At 61.0% G+C, this 20725-nt stretch overlaps 1 protein-coding gene and 1 long non-coding RNA gene across 23 annotated transcripts in view; one reads left to right on the top strand and one right to left on the bottom strand.

The window, feature by feature from the left end:
• KCNQ2 (potassium voltage-gated channel subfamily Q member 2) overlaps positions 1 to 10017 on the bottom strand; it is a 52415-nt gene extending 42398 nt beyond the window's left edge. For 4 of the 22 annotated variants that reach the window (XM_053199720.1, XM_053199733.1, XM_053199722.1 and 1 more), the window contains exon 1: positions 3041 to 3179. In XM_053199720.1, coding sequence (XP_053055695.1) covers positions 3041 to 3081 — 41 coding nt within the window. In that variant the 5' untranslated portion in view covers positions 3082 to 3179. Of the gene's footprint in view, positions 1 to 3040; positions 3183 to 9612 lie in introns of those variants that run through there. The other 18 variants (XM_027046503.2, XM_053199723.1, XM_053199727.1 and 15 more) reach the window with 11 other exon arrangements.
• Positions 10018 to 10134: 117 nt separating this feature from the next.
• Positions 10135 to 20662, top strand: LOC113595758 (uncharacterized). Its single transcript, XR_003416359.2, has 4 exons — positions 10135 to 10654; positions 12087 to 12161; positions 14666 to 15285; positions 15507 to 20662. It is a non-coding gene; the product is annotated as an uncharacterized LOC113595758 (long non-coding RNA).
• The last annotated feature ends 63 nt before the right edge of the window (positions 20663 to 20725 follow it).

The raw sequence follows: 20725 nt of genomic DNA, 5'->3' as shown, positions 1-20725 counted from the left end.
CAGGTGACACAAACGTTCTTCCCGTGTTTGACTGTATCTTCCCAGCTCCCCACGAGGGGTGTGTATTATTTCTGTCATCAGCAAAGACGACAGACCATACCCAATGGTTTAAGAAGCTGCTGGCGCCCCTCACTCAGGCAGGGTTGAAACACCTGCTTTCTGTCCATGCCACATTCATTCAGCTTTTGACTAGTTAAACCACACATGCCTCAGACACGCAGGCAAGAATGCTAACTGGGAAGAAAGGATCGCTGGGAGCACAAGCTAAATCTGGAGATGCAAGCAAGTGGTCCAGGTGAAAAGGGCTGATGCTTGTGCAGCCTCCCCAGCCCCTTCCCCAGTACCAGCCAAGGGGCCAAGGGGCCCTCACGCCCCATGGGCCTTGGCTGGTGCCCATGAAGGGCCAGGGCCGTGGGCTCCTGTTCAGCACCATGGCCAGCACCATGGCCAGCACCCTCTCCTGCCCACAGGCCTGGGGTAGGCCAAGGGAAACTCACCTGCCTTCTTCTTAATCCCATCTGGGACCTAAGCTCCAAAATGCTCCCCTGCTCTGCCCTTGTGCACGTGATGAACAGCACACTGGGTCAGGCCCTGCCCTCCTGAGGGAGGCTCACTGAGGCTCTGTCTGTGGGTGAACAAACTCTCATGGGCCCAGCAGGCTCCTGCGGCAAGCCGTCGGCTGCTGGGCCAGAATCGGCACTTCCACATCCTCTCCCAGTGAACTGGCTTCTCTGTGCGCCTCCCGCAGCTTGTCACCACCTCCCCACAAACCTGGGGTCCCAGGAGAAACTGGCCTTTTCCTCCAAACACTTCAAACATTTTTTTCCAAGCCTAAATGGAAAAGCAAACTCAGAAGTTCTAAGCTCTCTAATTCCGTGGACGGAAAGAGCAAAGCAGACAAGACCTAGGGGGAAGGAGTGCAGCTGGGCAGGGGACGGCCGCACCCTGCAGGCCACCAGGAACAATCCAGGGGGATGCCCTCTGCGGCCGGGCTCACTCGGCACTACCCATCCATCCACTGTGAGCAGCCGACCTGCCACCATCACAGATGATTAAGGGACATCCGGGTACACTGTTCCCAATGACTCCCATTAGGACTTTCTGTACATTTACAACATTATTCCAAGTAATCCAAAAAAATTAGAGACCTAATTGTATTCAGGCTAGATAACCAGTAGAGACTAATGACACTCAGCTCTGCAGCACATCCTGGAGATGAAAGTCAGGCTCAGGGCTGACCCGGAACACACCCATCCCCCATTTCCCCCAAGGGGAGCAGCCGTGGCCCCAACCTTCATGGTCTCCGCAAGGAGCCGCCAGGAAAGCCAAGGCCCTGTCCCCCCAGCATCCCTTCCCTTCAACTAACCCCAGGTGCTAAGCAGTGGGACCAAGATTCTGGGCAGCTGGTGGCTGGGGGGGAAGCCAGAACCCCCCCCAAGTCAGGTCACCTCTCCCATTTGTGGGGGGGCTGTTGCAGAAGGCCATGACCTCTTTGACCCAGCACCTGCCAGGCCTGAATCCCGGCTGCCCCACTTACCATCAACTGGCCTTGAGTCCATGACCACTCACCTGGGGTCCTGACCTCAGCATCTGGGGGCTGACGGACAGCAGGTGTGTGGAGCACCTAAAAACAATCTTGTTCCCACCCCTGCTCATCATCCTGGAGACTCGGGGAAGGGTCAGAGGACCCCCTTTCTGAGACCTGACTGCCCCTGTGACTGAACCCCGCAGGAACCAGAGTCCGGGGGGCAAGAGGAAGGGTTAGGTTCAACACCTCACTGGGGCCAGCATCCCCAAGGGCCACAGTCCCCTCTCTGCACCGGGAAAGGGTGAGGCTACAGGTGTATGGCAGGGTTGGTGGTGGATTGCTTTAGGGACAAGAGGCTCCTTAATCAACACTCAGACCCACAGCCAGTGCCCATCAGTGTGACTATACCAGGCCCTTCCTTCCCCACAATGAGCCCCCAGCCTAGTCCCCTTGGGCGCCCCACGAGGACCCATCCTGCCATGCTCAGCAAGACCCTTGCAGAGAAAGCTGCACAAACTTACTGAGAGCAAATCATTCTAGGAGCACCTACTCCCCTGGAAATGTGGAGCGGACAGCTGCCCCTGGGCAGCTCAGCCGGAGGGCCCCCAGTCCAGGGACCCTGCAGTCCTCAGGGCCTTCAGCATGACCTAGACCAGCTTCAAACAATAAAAACTCCAGCCCTCCCTGCCCCCAGCTCCAGACCAGTCCATCTACTGAACAGCCCGTGGACCCCCTCCCCTCCGACTCTGTGGCCCCGGCTTTTTAAATTCACATGAGGAACAGGCTACAGGGAGAGCCATCTCTGCCACTGCTGACCCTTTCTGACACGCATGCACCTCCCCAAGAACTACAGAAGGAGAGCAAACTCACTCCGGGGGTTCACCACTGTGCCACCAGCAGCCGGGAAAGCGAGCTGAGAACGAACGGATCAGTGCAACGCATCACCACCGCGAAGGGTGGGGCCCAGCTGCTGAAAGGGGCCCCGGGGACAAGGACAAACGGGACTCATTTCCAGAAGCACTGCTTTCTTCAAAACCCTCCCCCCAGCACAGACGACGTTGTTCTCTGGGGACAATCTTAGGTCTGCACGGCCCTCTTCTTCGTACCTAGGACCCAGCTAAGCTGTTCCAGCTTTGCTGGGCAGGGTGGACGGGTGCCACACAGCCACAACAGGAAGACACACTTCCTCCCGCAGCGACGGCCCGGTGCATCGTCACAAGTGAGGAGCCGTTTTAAGAGGCTGCTGGAGCTGTCAGCACATTGCTGCTGGAAAGCACCACTGAGCTCCAGCCTTGCAGAAGAAAGCAGCCGTGCCCGCAGCGTCTCCCACGCTCTGGGGACAGTGCAGTCGAAGGTGGGCTCAGCCTTGAGGCCCACACACACCTAAGTCACTACATGACTTAGCCGAGGATGGTGGGGGGGGGGGGGGGGGCTGGTCAGGACGCCCAGGTGGAAACCAGATGTCCCCAGCGAAGTTCTTTCGGGTCCCAAGAGTCCGCCCGTCCAACCCACCCGCAACGGTGTTCTTCAAGCCCAAACCGTTCTGCCTCCATGTCTGGAGGCTCAGGATGCTGGGGATGTGTGCCATTCGGCTGTGAACAGAAGACGTGTCCCCGGACCCAGGCGGCTGTAGAGCAAGCAACTTCCTTCAGGAAAACAGCAGGTCCCCCTGCAACACACAAGCAAGCGTCTGAAGTGTCAGAGGCCTCATGTTTACGTGCGGGCTCGTTAACAGCAGCCACAAACCTCCTGATCCAGGCCCGGCTACTGGCTGATGGCTGAGGACTGGCCGTGGCTGAGCCGAGGGGCAGATGGCTGAGGGCGCTGTCCAGGACATGCTTGCTAACCGTTGTCCACCTGTCTGACCAGTCTCTATGCAGGACGACGCTTTTCATTTTGCTAAGCCACAACCACGGAGACCTGGCAACAACGGCCACGAGCTTCGTGAGCACCACACACATCAAACACCACACTGGATGATTTGCAGGAGATGAACACGGAGCTCTTAGCCCCCGTTACAGACAAGAAGACTCGGTCCCGGGACATCACCAGTCAGGCGAGCCTAGAGCTAGGGGTCCCCACCACTCGCCGTCTTTCACAGGAACGTGCCCTCTGGACCATCTCCACTGGCTACAACGTCACGCCATGAATAGTGAGCGGTTAAGTGACACACCCAATAGGAGGAATTGAGACAGCATAACCTCAGCGAGGGCGAACGTGGTGACATCCGCTACCAATGCGCCCCCGCAACGTCCATCCAGGAAGACCCAACATTTGTACTTCAGAATACTTAAAAAGAGCCACCTGAGAGGTATCCCAGCACCATCACGGTAACAAGACATTGGGCACACACCAGTCACTGATATCCCTTATAAGCTCTGCCCCCGAAGGGGAACAGCCTGCAGCCCAGGGCCCATTCGCCATCATGAGCCTTCTAACAGGACGGGTCCTGACGCCCAGACCTGCCTCTGGCCCCACCCGCCCTGTCCAGCCTTGGGCAGACGCTCAGGGGGCACAGAACACGCACTCCGTGGGCTTCCCTGTCCCGCACAAAGGTTCAAGCCTCTGAGGGGTCTCCCCTCCCCTCAGCCAAGACCCCGTTGTCAGTGCCTCCCCTGAAATGTCCCAAGAGCTCAGTCCTCTGGACCTTATACCTTCTACGGGACGGGTAGAAAGCCAGCTCCCAAAGGTAGCCCTGTGGCTCCACTAACAAGGACCCAGAACGTCTGCCGAGTAACGCTCATGCAGAGACCCACAGGGCCTGCCTCGGTCAGGCAGGAGTGCACGTATTAACAAAGATCTGCGGATTAACGTGTTAACTGAAATAAACTGGTAAAACCCAACCTGGAAGCACTCCATCCAGGGGCGCCTGGGGGACTCAGTCAGTTAAGCATCCGACTCTTGATTTCAGCTCAGGTCACGATCTCGAAATACATGGGTTCAAGCCCCATGTCAAGTTCTGTGCTGTCAGCACAGAGCCTGCTTGGGATTCTCTCTCTCCCTGTCTCTCTGCCCCTCCCCGACTTGTTCCTCCCCCTCTCTCCCTCTCTCCCTCTCTCTCTCTCAAAATAAATAAAAATAAACTTTAAAAAAAGAAAAAAAAGGAACTCCATCCGGACTCAGCCTGTGCCTCCTGGAAGTAATCTGGCTCAGTAACCTGACCTTCTGGGGTTTAAGCTTTGTTAGAAGCAGGGTGGCCCTCCCACCACATGGTGAGCATCTGGGGTCTCAGGGTCCCCAACGCACAGTGGTGCCCACGTCACTAGCCAAGCCGAGCCTCCCTCCTTCTGAGACTTCGGACTTGGAATATTTGACTTGTACGGATTTCTAATAAAACCGAGATTTTTTTTCTGCTTGAATCTGTGAAGCTGTCCAGCACTGAGCCTCCCACCTACCCTATCGCCTTGCAGACCCAAGAATGTGTGTGGAGACTGACCCCGTGTGACAGTGGACAGTGATCAAAAAGTGTTAGACTGGTACAGAGTGATCTCACTTTCAACGGAGGGTGGGAAGTTCTGCAAAGACGCCCGAGGTCTCCAGGCCAGCGAGGATGGTCTGCTAAGCCCTGGTTTCCCTGGAAACCACAACTCTCCTGGCATTCCCACCTTTGTGGAAAGTTCCATAAGATTCTCCAAGTCCCAGTGGACACTTTCTCCCCAGGCCTATAGAGAGGTCTGCGACTGGAAAGCAGTTGAGAATACAGTCTTCTTCTGGAAACACAGAATGCTCCGTCAGCAGAGGAGGGACCCTGCCACCGCCCCGGGGCCACACTCAACCCCCAACTGCAGTCAGACCAAGGAACCGAGTGGCCAACACTCAGGGTCAAGGCTGAGGGCCAAGGCTCCACCTCCCACCCAGGTGGCCCACCGGTGGCAGATGAGCGGGAGGGGACAGCAGGCGGCCTGTGAGGGCCAACAGTGTGACCCCACTTGGGTTAGCCAAGGCCGCACAGGGGACTGGAGCAAGGCCATGAAGCCCCGGACCCCAGCCTGCTGCTGGGGGGGGGGGGTAAGAGGTCAGACGGGGCCCCACAGCCCCCAGCACCGGCCCCACAGCAGATGCCATCTGAGGACACAGAGGGCTTGGCAGTCGAGCCCAAGAGAAAACAGCTCACAAAAAGTGAGCCAGTCAAGTGAGCCCAGACTTCACGGGCTCAGCCCCGTGGCCGTCACCGGCATTTTCCACCCGGCCTATTTTAAACGCAATTGCATCCTGGCAACTTAAAGTGGCTTTCAGATGCTGGAAAGGTTAAGCAATCTGTACCCCCAAACTCTCATCTCCAAGGCAGAGACCCCTTTCAGCCTGAGTGGGGCAGCTCCGGAACCCTCTCAACCTGGCCTGGCCTCAGTCTCCCCACCAGTGAGAATGGGCACCTCCCAGGCTCCCAGGGACACATCCGAGACCCACACACTGTAGACACAAAATAAACCCCACCCCCAGCTGCAGCCAGAGAGACCACCCTAAGGAGATCCCCCTGAAGGACTCCCATTGAGTGCAAGGGACACACCCCTGAAAGGTGGCCTAAGCCTTTTCTGTGGCTCACAACCGCTTTGAGAAAGTCATGGAAACTCCAGACCTTCTATCTCGAAAACCCTCTCACACAAAAACGCCCCCGCTGTCAGGGTGCACAGAACGTCCGAACCCCGAGGCTCCAGCCTGAGGAGTGAGGAGGGGCAGGCAGTGGGGAAGAGAGGAGGGGGGTGAGGAAAATCTGTGGGCCTCCTGCAGCTGAGTCTGACCCCTTTCCCACCCCACACGCCCAGGTCCTCAACACAGGGCCCCACCCAGTGCTGACAACACGGTCAGGTCCCCGGCAACCTCACCCTGGACCCACGTGCAGCCTGGGCTGCTCACCCGAATCTGGGTGGGCCGTCACATGGGGCAGGTCAGCCGGGGCTGGCTGTCTATCTCGCTACGAGCAGAGGAAGGGACCCTCCAGGGGCGTCAGGGCTGGGGGGGGGGTGGTGCAAGCTGTTTCTGCCCAGGAGGGCCCACACCTCAGCCGGTGTCGGATCCCCCCCTGACGCAGGGAAGGCTCCTGTCTCCAGAAGCAGGTCTCAAAAAGCTCACACCAGGAAGGAGTGATGGCCATAGCTCTGGTCCCAGAGGCGTGTCTTCGGAGAAAGCCCCTTCCACAGACGGAAGAGGGGGAACCTGCCTGAGGCCCACCAAGCCGGGAGGCCACAGGGCGGCCACCCTCCCTCCCCACCTCTGAGAACCACTGCCCCCAGGATCCCCTGGGACACCCAGAGGGGCTGGCACACCTCCATCTTCCAGAAGCCAGGCTGTGGTGGCAAAAGGAGAAGAAATGTGGTCCCAGGGGGCTCAGGGCTGCCCCAGGCCCGAGGACTCCTTTCTGGCCGGGACAGACTGTATAGGCCTTGTGCTTGCCCTCCACTGGCTTCCCCAGGCCCACTCAGTGCCAGGCAGGGAAGAGGGGCTTGGACTTCATTTAATTAATGAATCAACAAACCAAATGACACTCAGATACGGGCCAGTCCTTGTGCCGGGCAAGGGGATGCGAGGGTTGCCGCACCGTCGAGTAACTTGGGCCTCGAACAGGAGACCAGCACCAGGGTGGGGCTGGACCCCAAGCACGGGCACAGGGACGGGGGCGAACTCCACACCTGGGGGCCTGGGGGCTGAGTAGGAGCTACAAAAGCAGGCAGAAGACACGTCACCATCCGGGGAGAGCCACTGGGCCACCCTGAGAGGGCAGCTCAGGTCTCCGGGGCCCTGGGAATAGGGAGTATGATGCCCATTTCACTGTGGGAAGACTGAGGCCTGCACATTCTGTGACTGCACTCAAGTGTCGAACCCAGCAGCTGCCGAGACCTCTGCTCCCCTCCTGCCAGTGAGCGAGGCGGGGGGGGGGGGGGGTTGGGGGGGTTGGGGGGGAGGGGTGCGGAGAGAGCTCTGTGCCCTCGGTAGAGAAGCAGGAAGGGGCTGAGCAGGCCGCCTGGGCAGCGAGGACCACTGTCCCCCATGCCCCCACACGCCGCAGGTCTGGACATCCAGGCTCACAGACACCTGAGGTGGACCCCAGCACAGACCCCACAGACACAAGAGCCGCAACCAGACTCAGGCTTCCCTCACGCTCTGCTTTGCTCTGCTCCCCGTTCTGGATGCTGCAGCTTTTAGGGGGCAGGAGCGGCTGGCTGCTTCAGGCCCCAGCAGGGAGGAGCCACTCAGGGCTGGAGACGGGGCCACACAGACAGGACCCCCCGGACGTCCTGCCAGCCAGGGACGTGCAGGGCCAAAGCACAGCGCTCGCTCTGGCAGCCGCACCACGGGTCTGGCAGAGGCACCCAGGGGCTGGGGGCGGGCTCTGGCCACACACTGGAGGCCACCTTGGGCCGCGACCCGGACGACCAGAGCTGGTCCCACCAGACGGGGAGGGAGGTGGTGATAGGAGGGCCACTGGTGAGGAGACACAGGGCTCTTCCCAGGATGAACAGCATACCTGAGTAAGCCTACATGGGAAGAGCCAGTCCCCTCACTGGGGCCGGTGGGGGGGGACACTCATGTTGCCAGAACAGCCCCGCCCGTCTGGACTCCCAGGTGGTTCAGCGCTGGGCCTGGAGACGTGCCCGAGGCACCTGCCAGGGCCGTGGTCCCTCCCCGAGACACCCTCCCCTCCAGCATTTCCCTCCCGGGGTGTTCTCCCCCATCCCACGGAGGATCTGTCCAGGGCACACACTCACAGGCACATGGGCACATTCATGGGGCACACACGCCTCCCGTCCCGAGGGGGCACATGGAGGCGCTTTCCCAGAATCCGTCCCTCAATCCCATCCCAAAATGCCTCTTTCATACAAAATGGCCGAGTCCCGGTCCCAGTCTAACTGGGATGGCAGAGAGCGCCTGCCTGCTCAGAGACTGTGCATGCCAACGGCCCAGTCCACACACAGCAGCTCCCGCAACACCACACACGTGAACACTCACGTGCCCACAAGGCCGGTCCGAGACACCGGACCTGCCCCAGGAGCCAGGAGTTCCCTGAACAGGGCCTGGGAAACCAAGAGCCCGTTCCTGGGCCAACAGCACCGCTCCTCCTGGGTGACCACTCTACCAAGGAGGTGCTCCAGAGCCCAGAATGTGCACTGCGTTAGACACATACCTGCCCCTCCAGCTGACAGGGGTCAGGGCTGCTGTGTGCGGGGGGGTGGGGGGTCCAGGCCGGGCCAAGGAGAAGGGCAGGAACCGCGGGGCAAGACAGACCACAACCCTCAGCCTAGAGCTGGGAGACGGAGGTAATATTTGGACACCCCTCCTCCCCATTTCAGCAGCCCTGAGGCTCACCCTAGCTGGAGAGTGAGCGGCTTGGGGGTTGAGGAACAGCGGGCCAGCCCCTTCCCCCAGCCCCTTGCCCCCTTCCTTGGGGGAGTCTAGGCCAGAGGGGGCCTCCAGGAGTCCAGATCCAGTGGCAGGACCCGCAGCGCCACCCTCCCTCCCGGCTGGCCCTTTGTTCAGCGCAGCGGCCGTGGGGAGGGGCCTCGGGCCGAGGAAGGGAGGCTGGGGCGCCGCACATCTCCCCATCCTGCGGGGGAGGGGCTGATGAAACCCAACCAGGCCGCTGGCGGTAGGGGGATGGCTCCCCCACACCCGCCTGAACGCCCGGGCCCCAGAACTCCTTCCAAATCGCACTACCGTCTCCGCCCTTCGCTTTAGCCAGGGAACGCGGTCCTCCGGCTCAGAGCACGGCACCGGCGTGACCGACACGGGCGCTCGGACACACAGAGGCCCCCCCACCGCCCCGCGCCCCCCCGCCGGCGTGCACTCATAGAGCCCCCCCCCACCGCCGTGCGCCCCGCGACCCCGCCGGCGCTCACTCACACATAGACCCCCCACGCTGCCCAGCGACCCGGTGTCCGCGTCCCCCGAGACCCCCGCCGGCGCGCACTCACCCATAGGCCCCCCCCACCGCCCGAGCCCCCCGCTGGCGCGCGCTCACCTGCAAACCCCCCACCGCCCCCCGCCGGCGCGCACTCACCCGTAGGCCCCCCACCACCCTCCGCGGGTGCGCACTCACCCGTAGACCCCCCCCCCACCGCCCCTCGCGCCCCCCGCCGGCGCGCACTCACACGTAGGCGTGGTAGACGAACGCCCAGCCGCGCGGCCGCTCCAGCACGTTGTAGAGGAAATTCTGCAGCTTGCGGTAGAAGGCGTTGCGCTTGGGGGGCTTCCCGGCGCCCGCGCCTCCCGCGCGCGGCTTGCTCAGGATGCTGCCGCGCTTGGGGGCCTCGGAGCCGGCGATGAGCAGCGCGCCGTCCCGGGTGGAGTCGGGCGCGCCGGGGTCCAACCCCACGAAGCCCACCTTGAGCTTCTTCTCCCCGCTCGGGCCGGGGTACACGCCGCCGTTGCGCGACTTCTGCACCATGGTGCCGGGCGGCGCCCCGGCGGGCGCGGGCTCAGCGGGCGAGGCGCGCGGGGGGCGGCGCGGGCCCGAGCCCAGGCCCCCGGCCCGGGAGCCGCATGGCCGAGGCGGCGGCGGCGGCGGCTCCGCGCTCCTGCCGGCCCGGGCCGCGCGCCGGGGACGCTGCGGCCGCCTGGCTCCTCCCGCCGCCTAGCCCCGCCCCCGTTAACCCCCGCGACGCCGCGCCGGCCGCGGGAGGGGAGGGGGGAGGGGACCCGGCTGCTCCAGGCGTCTGGCCGCCCCGGGCCGCCTGGCCCCGCTCCCGCGGCCCGGTGTGCCCTGACGAGGGAATCCGGCCCCCTGGTCGTTCCTTGGCCAGACAAGCGCGCCGCCTGAGCGGCCCCCAGCTCTCCGTGGATCGGAGCGCCTGGCCCCAGTGGGATTCTTACCAGCTGGGCCCCTGGACTGGACGCCTGGGAGCAGGACGGAGGGACGCCCAGGACGGAGAGACAGGCACCGGCTCTTGCCGGACCCTCCGTGAAGGCCCAGCCCACTAGGAACTTATGCTCTTGGCCTCTAGGTGGGCCAGGCACGAAGACCCCTTAGACGCAGGTCCCCTGAGTGTACAGGGAGGCATCTGGAGACACTTCCCAAGAGGTTACCTGAACTGGGCTTTGGAGAAGGAGTCCTGAAGGGAGGCAGCAGGGGAAAGGCGAGGAGGGTTTGCAGAGGCCCCTGCAGCAGGAAGAGGGGCAAAGGTGGTCAGAGAGGTGAGACCTGAGACACTTGCCCCTGGGGGGCCTGGGCTTTCTAAGGCAGACCCCAGAAAGGGCCCGCGGCAGGGGGGTGGCCGGTGGGCCCCAGGGCAAGACACAGGCCGGAGGCCAATGGGGAAACCGATGCCACAGTCCAGGAGGGAAGGTTCTGGACACAGATGGCACGGAGTCCTCCTGAGGGCAGTTGGCAGAGGTTGCCTCCTACAGCCAGGGAGCCAGGGTGTCCTGGGGGGGAGGGGTCTTTCTAGAACCTGCTTCTGGGAAGCCAAAGGACCCATGCCTCAGCCACTTAGAGGCCCCGGTGCACTCCATGCTGACAGTCCCCACCGTGTCCCCCCCGGAGCCTCCCTCTGTTCCCGTGGATGGTGTTGGCCGCAGGTGCCTCTCCCGACTGCAACCAGCCTCTCCCCACATTTGCCCGGCACCGAGGGGTCCACTGAGAGAGGCCCTGTGCTGAACCGTCCTCTCCAGTTACTAGGCTCACAAGCCAGCACACTCTACCGCACTGGGTCCGCTGTGTCGTTTGCCCCTTTCTTTCTATAGCTTTCTATATTCAGCGGAAAACAGAATGGTCAATGCAGGCACAGTGCTCATTTGTAAGTCATCTAGAATGTTGGGGACAGAGTGCCACTTAGGCCCCACATACACCTGTGCACACAGGTGTGTCCCAGGGACCACACTCTTGACCCCTACCTCCCTGCCCCTCGGTCATTAGCTGCGATCAGCCAGCATGTCCCCAAATGGCTGCAGTTTTCTTGAGTATGTGTACCATCGCTGAGGTCAAGCGCAGGAAGGGGGATCCACCTGGTCACTTCAAGGGGAAGACAATGGCCTAGATCGCAAAAGGAAAGAAGCTGCCGAGACTGGCCCTGCTGCTCGGACTCTGAGCAGCCCTCGTTCCCCCTCATCCTGTTAAGAGGAAGCCCTGGTTTGTGGGGTGCCACGTATGCTGGGCATGGCCTTTCCTCGGGGAGCCCCTTGTCAGGGTTCAATGTGAGAGTGAAGTGGATCCGTGGTTAGGGTCGTTTCGCAGAGGATGAAGGAGTGACTCCCAGGTATCGTTTTTGCAGACGCATGAGCATTGAGTGGGAGCAAAGTCTGTGCCGTCTGGCATCCAGGACAAGACGTGGGTCTAAGCGTCTACTTTAGAAAGGTGTTTGGTGCTGTTACGCCCTGGACACAGGCGAACCACATTTTTAAACGCTATTTCTACTGTTGCATGACATCGTTTGATAGCGGTGAGACCCCAGACCCCTCCTTGGACGCTAGGTGTCTGCTTTACTCGTCACCTGCAAGCATTTTTTTAAAAAGGTGTTCCTAGTATTTGTTTGTCCAAGTTGTTCACCCATACCCCACCGCGTGCGCACAGACTTCTCTCCTCTGTGACGGTTCGCACCAGGTGACCCGACGTTGTTCCCTGTTGTAGGTGGACTCGGTGAAGCTGACCTGGAGACATCGGTTCCCAGCCTACATCACCAACTTGGTCTCCATTGTCTTCGTGGTAAGTTCCAGAAGGCTAAGGCGGGAGAGATCAGGGAGGCCCACAGGGAGAGTTGTGTGCTCGCCGAGACCAGAGTCAGGCGTCAACGTGACATTTGTTCTCATCCCAGAGTGTAGGTTGCCCCGAAGGTGGGAGGGGACCAGGATTCCGCAGGGACCCCAAGGGGACCCACATGCCCCAGGTTGCCTTCACAGTCCCCTGGGGGAGGCCCCTCCAGCAGGAGCACCGACAGCCAGGCTGGAGGGGAGGCTGCTGGGGACGCGCAAGCCCGCTGTTCTCTTGCACACTCAGCTTTGCCTCAACCCTCAGGGGCTGTGGCGCGTGAAGCCCACCTCAAGGCGTGAAGATCTTTGCTTCCTCTGTCTAGGACGTCCTTTCAGTGAGCTGGCTCATTGAACATGTATGCTTTCAGTGTTGTGCCACGTACAAGGATTGCATTGTCGGCAACCTGGTCAACAGTGCCCTCCACCCCTGCAGCCCAGGGAAGCAGTTCGTTGAAAATGCTCAGTTGGGGTAAATTCCATACAAGAGACAGGAATTTCATTTATTTAAAAATAGATGGGAAAGACTTTCAGGCTCAAGCCATCTTTGCCAAAACTGCACTGTGGGATCCAGGAAAGAGAAGTGGAAAAATCCAGATGCACACAGCACCCAGCTCGGGTCCGGAGGGACCTTTCACCGGGACGCGGGCGGGCAGGCTGGGCTGTGCGCTGTCTTTTCAGCACCTCCAGCTCCGGTCACTCCCCCCAGAACCTAGGGCCTAGCACCCTGCTCCTGGCTGTCCTCTCGGTTCCTCCTCCTGTCCCCACATCGCTGGCTACACGAAGCAGCCGAGATCAGACTCCTGAGCTGAGAAACGAACGTTGGCCACCGTTGCCGTCTTACGGAAGGACAGCTCCGAGTTCTCACAAGTCCCCACCTGCCCCCAAAGCGCTCCTGCATGTTCCCTTCCGATCAGGGACTCACCACACGGGGCTGTGACCCCGCTTCCCAGCCTGGCACCCCTGCCTTTGTGTGTGTCCTTCCGTGTCCCCCAGAGCCTGGCACAGGGTCCACAACGTGTAGACGGTAGATATCATGGCCGCCGCTGGTGCAGACCAAATCAAAGCACAGTGCTCAGGACAGGGAGTGGGCTTGGCATTTCCTGGAATGCAGTCCTGGGAAGTCACGACCCTAGTCTCACAGACAACACGTGACGGCGGGTCCAGAAGACATCAGAGTGCAGGGGAAGTGAGTCTAGAAGGAACAGGCTTCCACTGGCTGCTTGTGCTGGCCGAGGGGGGTCAGCGGTGAGGCTGCACTGGCCCTTCCGTGGTAGAGTAGGGGCTGCTCTGTCACCCTGCCTGTGGGGGCCCTTCTAGCACAGCCCCAGCCTGATGCTCTGTTGACAGAGAAGATATTTATGCCCAGGTGTCTGGAGACACTTGAGTTCCGTGGGCCAGTGACCATGGGGGCACTGGGGACAGACATTGAAAATGAGACTTCCCTGTACCCACCCACCTCCTCCCAGTAGAGGAGGACCAAGCTCCTTCCCCAATCGCGGTGCCTTCAGGAAAACAGATGATCCTGGCGGAGGCCCAGAGAGGACACTCCACCAGGCCAAGAAACAAGACTTAATTTGGGGAAATGAGAAGAGACAGGCTCTCAATCTCCTAACCTGGGTCAGAGCTGTTGTCTTAATTCTGTAATTTGGACAACAGGAAGTGCCTACCCGACAGAAAGTCCCAGCCCTCCCCTCCGGGGAATTTTCCATTATTAGGAGGAGGAAGGGCTGAATTTATCCAGTTCATGGGGGAGCAGGACAATAAGGAAAAGATTCGATACGAAAGCATTGATTTTTTTGAAACATCTCACACTAAAGTCAATGAAAATTTAACGTATAGGTTTTTTTTCAAGGATCAGAGCCCCCAACAAGCTTCCCCAGCCCCCAGCAGAACAGCTAATCATATGAGGGCTGATTTGTATTTATCAGCCACAGGCCCTTCCTTGCACCAGGAGCCTGTGGTCGCCTGTGACAGTGGAAACGGGCTGGGGAGTAGAGGTGGATCTGGACAAAGTTTTGGGCCTTCAAGGGAACCCCCTGCTCGCGGCCCCACGCCCTCCCACCCCCTTGCCCCCCTCTCCAGGAGGGAACACGGAACACACAGGGTGGCGGTTGGGAGGGGTAACCCCTGGTCTGACCTCTGCCGCAGCCGCCGGCACAGGGAGGCCTCTGGGCATCTTCTCTGGGAGGCCCTGCTTACGGGTCTTCCCTGAAGTGGACCCCTGCCCTCCTTCTCAGTTCTGGTTCCCCAGCGTGGTAGGAAGCCGTGTCATGTGTTTGCTGCCTCCTGTTCGTCTCCCCACTGGACAGGCAGTACACATACTCACAGCCCCCTGCACACACCCACAGCCCAGTGCATACACTCACAACCCCCTACACACACTCACAGCCCCCTGCACACACTCACAGCCCACAGAAGCTGTTCATCAACATTCTGTGAATGACAGTCACTTTGTTCTAGGGTTAGACATCGCTTGGAGCCTCGAGCCAGGATGTGCCCTTGATGACTGCAGCCTGGGGCTTGCGTGGCTCAGGGGCTGCTGGGGTAGACCATGGAGGACATGGGCAGCGGGAGCTCAATGCCATGGAGACTGGCTCCCTGCCAGCAGAGTGGTCAGCTCCCCCACACACAGGCTGTCAGCATCTGGGCCCTGGCTGCCCGCCCACTGCTGGCCTGGGCTCGTTTGAGTGCCCTGCCTGCTTGGCCAGATGTCCAGTAGGCTTTGGACAGAGCCATCTAACCTGGGGCGGAACCCATGGGCTGTCAGAGGCCTTCACCCACCCCTTCACCCAGCACAAGGTCACCACCGAGCCAAGCTAGGAGGAAGGGACAGAAAGGCTGGACTCTCCAGCCAGCAGACCGGCGACACGTCGGCCCAGACAGAGCTGGAGTCCTTGGCCAGCACCAAGGGCTCTGCTGGGGTGGCCCCTGATGACCCACTCTGCCAGCAGCACCAGGCTGCGCCCCGACACCAGGCTGCACCCCGTAGCATCACCGGAGGCAGGGTGTTGTTGCTGCAGAGTACAGCACTGAGATGGCCCGGTGAGCTCATCTGAGCTCTGAGACCTTGGGCAGACCAGGTAAGCGAGCTGGCAGGGCCCTGGCTCCCTCACTGGTCAGGCGGAGAGAAATGGCTCCCACCTGGTGGGGCTGCGGGGGCACTGAATGGAGCAGAGCAGCACAGTGCCCTGAGCAGCGTCGGCTGAGTGGTGTCCGGGGTCTGGGGGGGGGGGGTGGCAGAAGGTGCCCCAGCAGCCCCGGTTCCCCACTTGGAGGCTCCCTCTCCCCTCATTTCTTACAGACCTCCACACACAGGCTGCAGTTGAAGAAAGTGCTCCATCCTTCCTCCCGGCTCCGGTGTGCTGACCCCATCCCTTCCTGACGTCCTACCCACAGAGATGAGATCCATCAGGCCAGTCACTCTCCCCTAGGGGTGGTCTCGTTCCCCAGAGACATCTTTGTCTAACATGCCTGGGGCAGGTGTTACTGGCCCCTCCTACAAGGCACAGAAAAGCCCTCCCACCGCCACAACAGAGAATTATCTATCCCCGGATGTCAATAGGGCAGAGGTTAAGACACCATGATTTAGGTTAACAAGGTCTTCTCTTAAAATGCAAATATTTCTGGTAAGTTAACCATCCACACCTTAGCATAAAATAGTGCAAATACGTGGATTTTTCTCCCTAAGGCTCCTAACAATACCCAAGCCAAGCGATGAGCATTTTCATGGGAAAGGAGGCAGGAATCTGGGAGGGGTTGGAAAGGAGGGCGCCCCGCCAAGGGCTTTGGGCAGGCGAGCATCTGTATGGGGGTCCACACAGGTCGGGCTCATCATCAGCTCGTGGTCAGAGCGTAGCACAGTAGCCCCGCACCTTCCACAATGCTCTCTTCTAGCCTGATGACAAAACACTACTCTCACCCCATCACAGAACGATGGAGTCTTTGCGGTTTCACAGTTCGGAGGCTTAATTTACATGTGTGACTTTGGGCAAGTTGCTGAACCTCTCTGTACCACGGTTCCTCAGCCTGTAAATGGGGCCTAATAACAGTACACACATCACAGGGTTGTTATGACAGTGAGATGAGTTAAGGGTTGTAAAGCATTTAGACCGAGCCTGGCACGAGGGAGACTTCTATCAGCATCAAAGGAAACACAAATGAATCCGTCCCAGGGCGGGCTCTGAGTGCATTGAATCTACAGCGTGTACCGCCTTCCTCCACCAAGACGAAGACCGTGGGTGTCGGGAGACACACAGAGTGAAGACAGGGAGGAGACAGGGCACCCAAGGCACCCAACGTCCCGGGAGCACCCCCACCCCAGCAGAGACGGCCGCAGCCGTCTGGGAAAGCTGGGGGACACGGGAGAGCCATTTTACCCAGACGGCAGCCCTAAGGGTGCAGACAGCTGCCGTGCGGGCCCCACCCGCTCTGGGGAGCAAGAGGTTTGCTCAAAGGCCAGGAGGTGAACGGAGACATTTTACAACCCCCACCACGGGACCCCTCTGCGCCACCTCCCCTCCCTCCGCGTGCCCCCGGCTCCCCGTTTGGTTCAGCGCTGCCCTACACCGTGCAGGCAGCTGAGCCCTGGAACCCAGGGGCCCCGGCCCGCCTGACAGGCGCAGTTTCGAGTGGCGGCTGGCTGTCGCCAGATCCCAGGGTGGGCTCTCCGGGCCAGGCACCCCACCAGGGCCATCGGGCACTGTGTGCCAGCCCACAGCCCCCAAGCCCCCTCCTGGGAGCCTGGGGGAACAAAGCTCCCCTTCCAACCAGAGCTGCCAGCATCGACCCCTCCGAGTATCTTCAGGGCCACAGCCCAGAGACTGACTGGCACTCGCCCTCACTGACCCCTCCGGGCCCACCCACTCTGCCCAAGGTGGACACAGGATAAGGAGAACCCAGATGCCATCACCTCCCCCAACCCTTGCTTTGGCCCCCACTCAGACCCAGTCCGGGCCCAGACCCTGCTGTGATGAGGCTGATTGGGCCTCCTGGCTGGCCGCCACCACGGCCCGACTCCCGGCCCGCGAGCCCGTGTCTGGGCTGGTCTTGACTCGAGGCCCCCTCCACCCTCTTTCACCTCCTCCCCCGCTGACCCCCACCATGAGACACCAGGAGCAGCAAGTGAGGCCAGGAAAGGAGCCAGCACCCTGAATCTCCTACTGACACCGTGCTCCGCTCCCACGGACTCACCCCAGCGGCGTTGGGAGCAACCGAGACATCGTACCCCTGACGGTGCGCCCGCCCCCGCTAGCCTCTCCCCGCAGGGCTATGGGACAGAGAGGACTGCCAGCAAGGCCTGGACCCGGCCTCCCACAGATGCCTCCCAGGAGCTCAGCTCTGACTCTGCAGCCTGCCAGCGGCACAGGAAGGGCCAGGACACGTGCTCGTGTGTGCACGCACATCACCTACACCCTCAGGCACTTGCACACACACGTGCACACGCACACCGCACCAGCTCCCGAGGGCTCCGCGACGCCCACCGAGTTCTCCCCACACCCCACGGAGCCACACACGGATGCGCAGAGTTCTACATCCGGGTCACGCACAGGAACGCAGAGCCCACACTGGGAACGCACCAGGGGCACTCCCGTGGTCCCACTCTGAGCCACACTAGGGCACCCAGGAGGGGACTCACCCACGGCCACCCACAAGACGGTGGCTCTCTTGTGAGAAACCCCAAAATCCCATTGTTGGGGTCTGAAACTGCTGCTCAGACCCAAAACTGTCACTGCCAGGGCTACCCTGGACCCTGGGGGACGGTGAGAACACGCTTTCTGCTTTGAGGGGAGGGCACCAGGAGCCCCGGGCAGACAAGGGCAGGAGACATCAGATTTGGCCAGCTCAGCAGGACCCCACAGACTCATGAATTTTTCAGAGGCACCCAAAGTGAAGAGCGAAGCTGCCAATGGGGTCCCGGGGGTCCTGCTTTAAATTATTCACAGCCGAGCAAGGGTGGTAGCATCTGGCCCCAAGGCCCGACTTCAGGTGTAGCCTCCCTGAGCCCCGGCCGGAGCCAGCCCTGTGGCCGGCAGGCAGGGCACCTCCCTGGGCCTCCACATCTTCCTCGGCAGTCCAGGCACACGAGCCCTTTTTGGGTGCCACTCCGTGTCCCCGGCTTGGGCCCCCAGGCCTCAGGTTGTGGCCCCCCCACTCCAGGCGGCACGGTAGGGCTGTGGTGCCCAGCTGCCCACGGGGCTCCTCAAGCTGACACCCTACCCCCAAGCCTGGTGGACCCTGCCCCTTACCCTGCTCAGCAGCCCCTGCTTGCGGTAGGAAAGGGCCCCCCCCCACCACTGGGGCAAAGGAAGGCCCCCCAGCTCCCTCCACACCCCAAGCCTGCACCCCCACCTGACTCCTGCAGGCCACGGCCATGGCTCCAGCGGCCACTCCGGAGCTGGACAGCGGCAGAGACAGGAGGGGAGCCCACCGGCCACACCTGCGAGCACGCACTTAGTGCCGCTCATTCAGACATCTGCTCTGTCCCTGGCGCCTTGCTACCTGCAATGCTACTGAGACCAGGGGCTGTCAAAGCTCGGTCCGGGCCCCTCAGGTCCCAAGAACCTTCTAGAAGGTCCTAGAGGTCGAAACTGCTTCCATAGTCCTATCAAGACCTTTTCTCTGTCACTACTGTTCTCTCTTATATGTGGAGTTTTCCGGAGGCCGTGACGTGTGATGACGCCACACATTTGTCACTATGTGACGGGGTGAGAACCGAGGGCCAGAGTGTCACACGAGAGGCTGTGCGAGTCCCCCCACCCCAGCCCTCCCCTGTGACGGGGGCTCATCTCCCTGCAGTGTCTCAAGCCCGAGGTGTGGCCAGTGCCCACCGGACCCCAGGAACCCACCTTCCGAGTGTGGGCAGCTCCAGGAACAGCCTGGGCACTTCGCGCCGTCCTGCTGGCAGGGTGCTGGAGGCAGGGGAGCCCCCTTGCTGGACCCCGGGGAAAATCCCGGGGAGGCGTGCTGCCCCTGTGGAGGCCCAGAGCCACCGCACCCCGCCGGGCTGAGGCCCCAGGTTTCTGCCTCCTCCAGCCACGATCCCCTGCCCGTCCCGTGGGCCATACGCTGAGCCTGGTACCAGGCAAGGGTGCTCCAAGGCCCAGAGCCCTGCCAGGCTCCAGATCCGGGCGCTTGGACCTTCCTGGGCCTGCCTCCATCACCTCACCCGGGGCCAGCAGAGGGGCTGTGAGCACAGACCTCTGGTGGGCAGGACCTGACCTCGTCCTACCTGAAGTGTCTAGGTGACCAGGACTCCCAGAGGGAGCCAGGTGGTGACAGCTTGGGACAGGAGGGCAGGGACCACTACAAACCATGAAGTGCTTTCACCCCAGTGGGGCTTTCTTTCACTCGTACCCTGTCCCCGGCTCACAGCTTTCTTCGACTTGACAGCCTCCTGGAGCAGACACATTGCAGGGTCAGCGGGTCCCCCACTGGTGGCGGTAGCCTGCATCAGGAGGCACCTGGTCTCCCAAGGTCGCAGACAAAACAGACAGTCCAGTTTGAATCTCAGATAAAGAACAAGTACTTTTCTGGTGTGAATACTGTATACGACATATTAAAGAATTATCCACTGTTTATCTGAAATCCAAATTTGACTGGGTTTCCTGTGTCTGTGTTTTCCTGCTCAGGCCATCTCCGTTGGCGGCCTCCACGGATCAACCCAGACCCTTCCCACGTGGTTCTGCCCCACCAGTGCCACTGCCCGGGACACAGACTGGGAACCGCACTCTGCCTGGCTACTCGGCCCTTCCTTCTCATCACACGCTGTTCATGCGCCTTCCTGAGACCCATGGTCACTTTGGGACAGGTGGGGACACACAGCGGCCCCTCCGCGGCCCATCTCTCCTGGCTGGCAGCCTCACCCAGTGTGGTGGCCTGCCTGTGCCCCCGCAGGTTTCCCAATCCCGGGAACCTTGATGGGGCCTGTGTGGCCAGAAAGGGTCCTGCGGAAGTGACTAAATCCTGGACCTCAAGATGAGGAGACTAGCCCGGACTATCATGTAAGCCAACTACATGCACCCTTATAAGAGGAGACGGAGAGAGATCTGACACACAGAAGGGATGCCACGTGACCATGGGGCAGACATTGGAGGGACGCAGCCACAAGCCAAGCCACTTTTGGAGCCACCGGAAGCTGCGAAAGGTGAGGAACAGACCCTCCCTTAGAGCCTCTGGGGCGAACACAGCCCTGCCAAGGCCTGAATTTTGTCCCACTGGTGGTGACTTTGGCCGGTAAGAGAGGACACCTCTGTCATTTTAAGCCACCGGTTTGAGGTGATTTGTTGCAGTGACCCTAGGAGACTCACATGGTTGGCCTGCTGCCCACCCTGGAGGGGAAGCCCCCAGCCCATTCCCCACCACAGGCAACGGCGTCTGCACTGTGAGCCTGGGTGACCCAGCTGCCCACCCCCACCCCCACCCCGAGCTCCTTCTGCAACACCAACACCGGGCACAGGCTGGGACTGCTTTCCTGGAGCAGGGATGGCGGGGCAGGGTTGGGCCTGCCATCCCTCCCCCCCC

Source organism: Acinonyx jubatus, chromosome A3 (assembly GCF_027475565.1).
Source record: "Acinonyx jubatus isolate Ajub_Pintada_27869175 chromosome A3, VMU_Ajub_asm_v1.0, whole genome shotgun sequence".
Taxonomy (NCBI): Eukaryota; Metazoa; Chordata; class Mammalia; order Carnivora; family Felidae; genus Acinonyx; species Acinonyx jubatus.
Note: the sequence above shows the minus strand (reverse complement) of the source record. Positions and strands in the feature narration are given on the sequence as shown.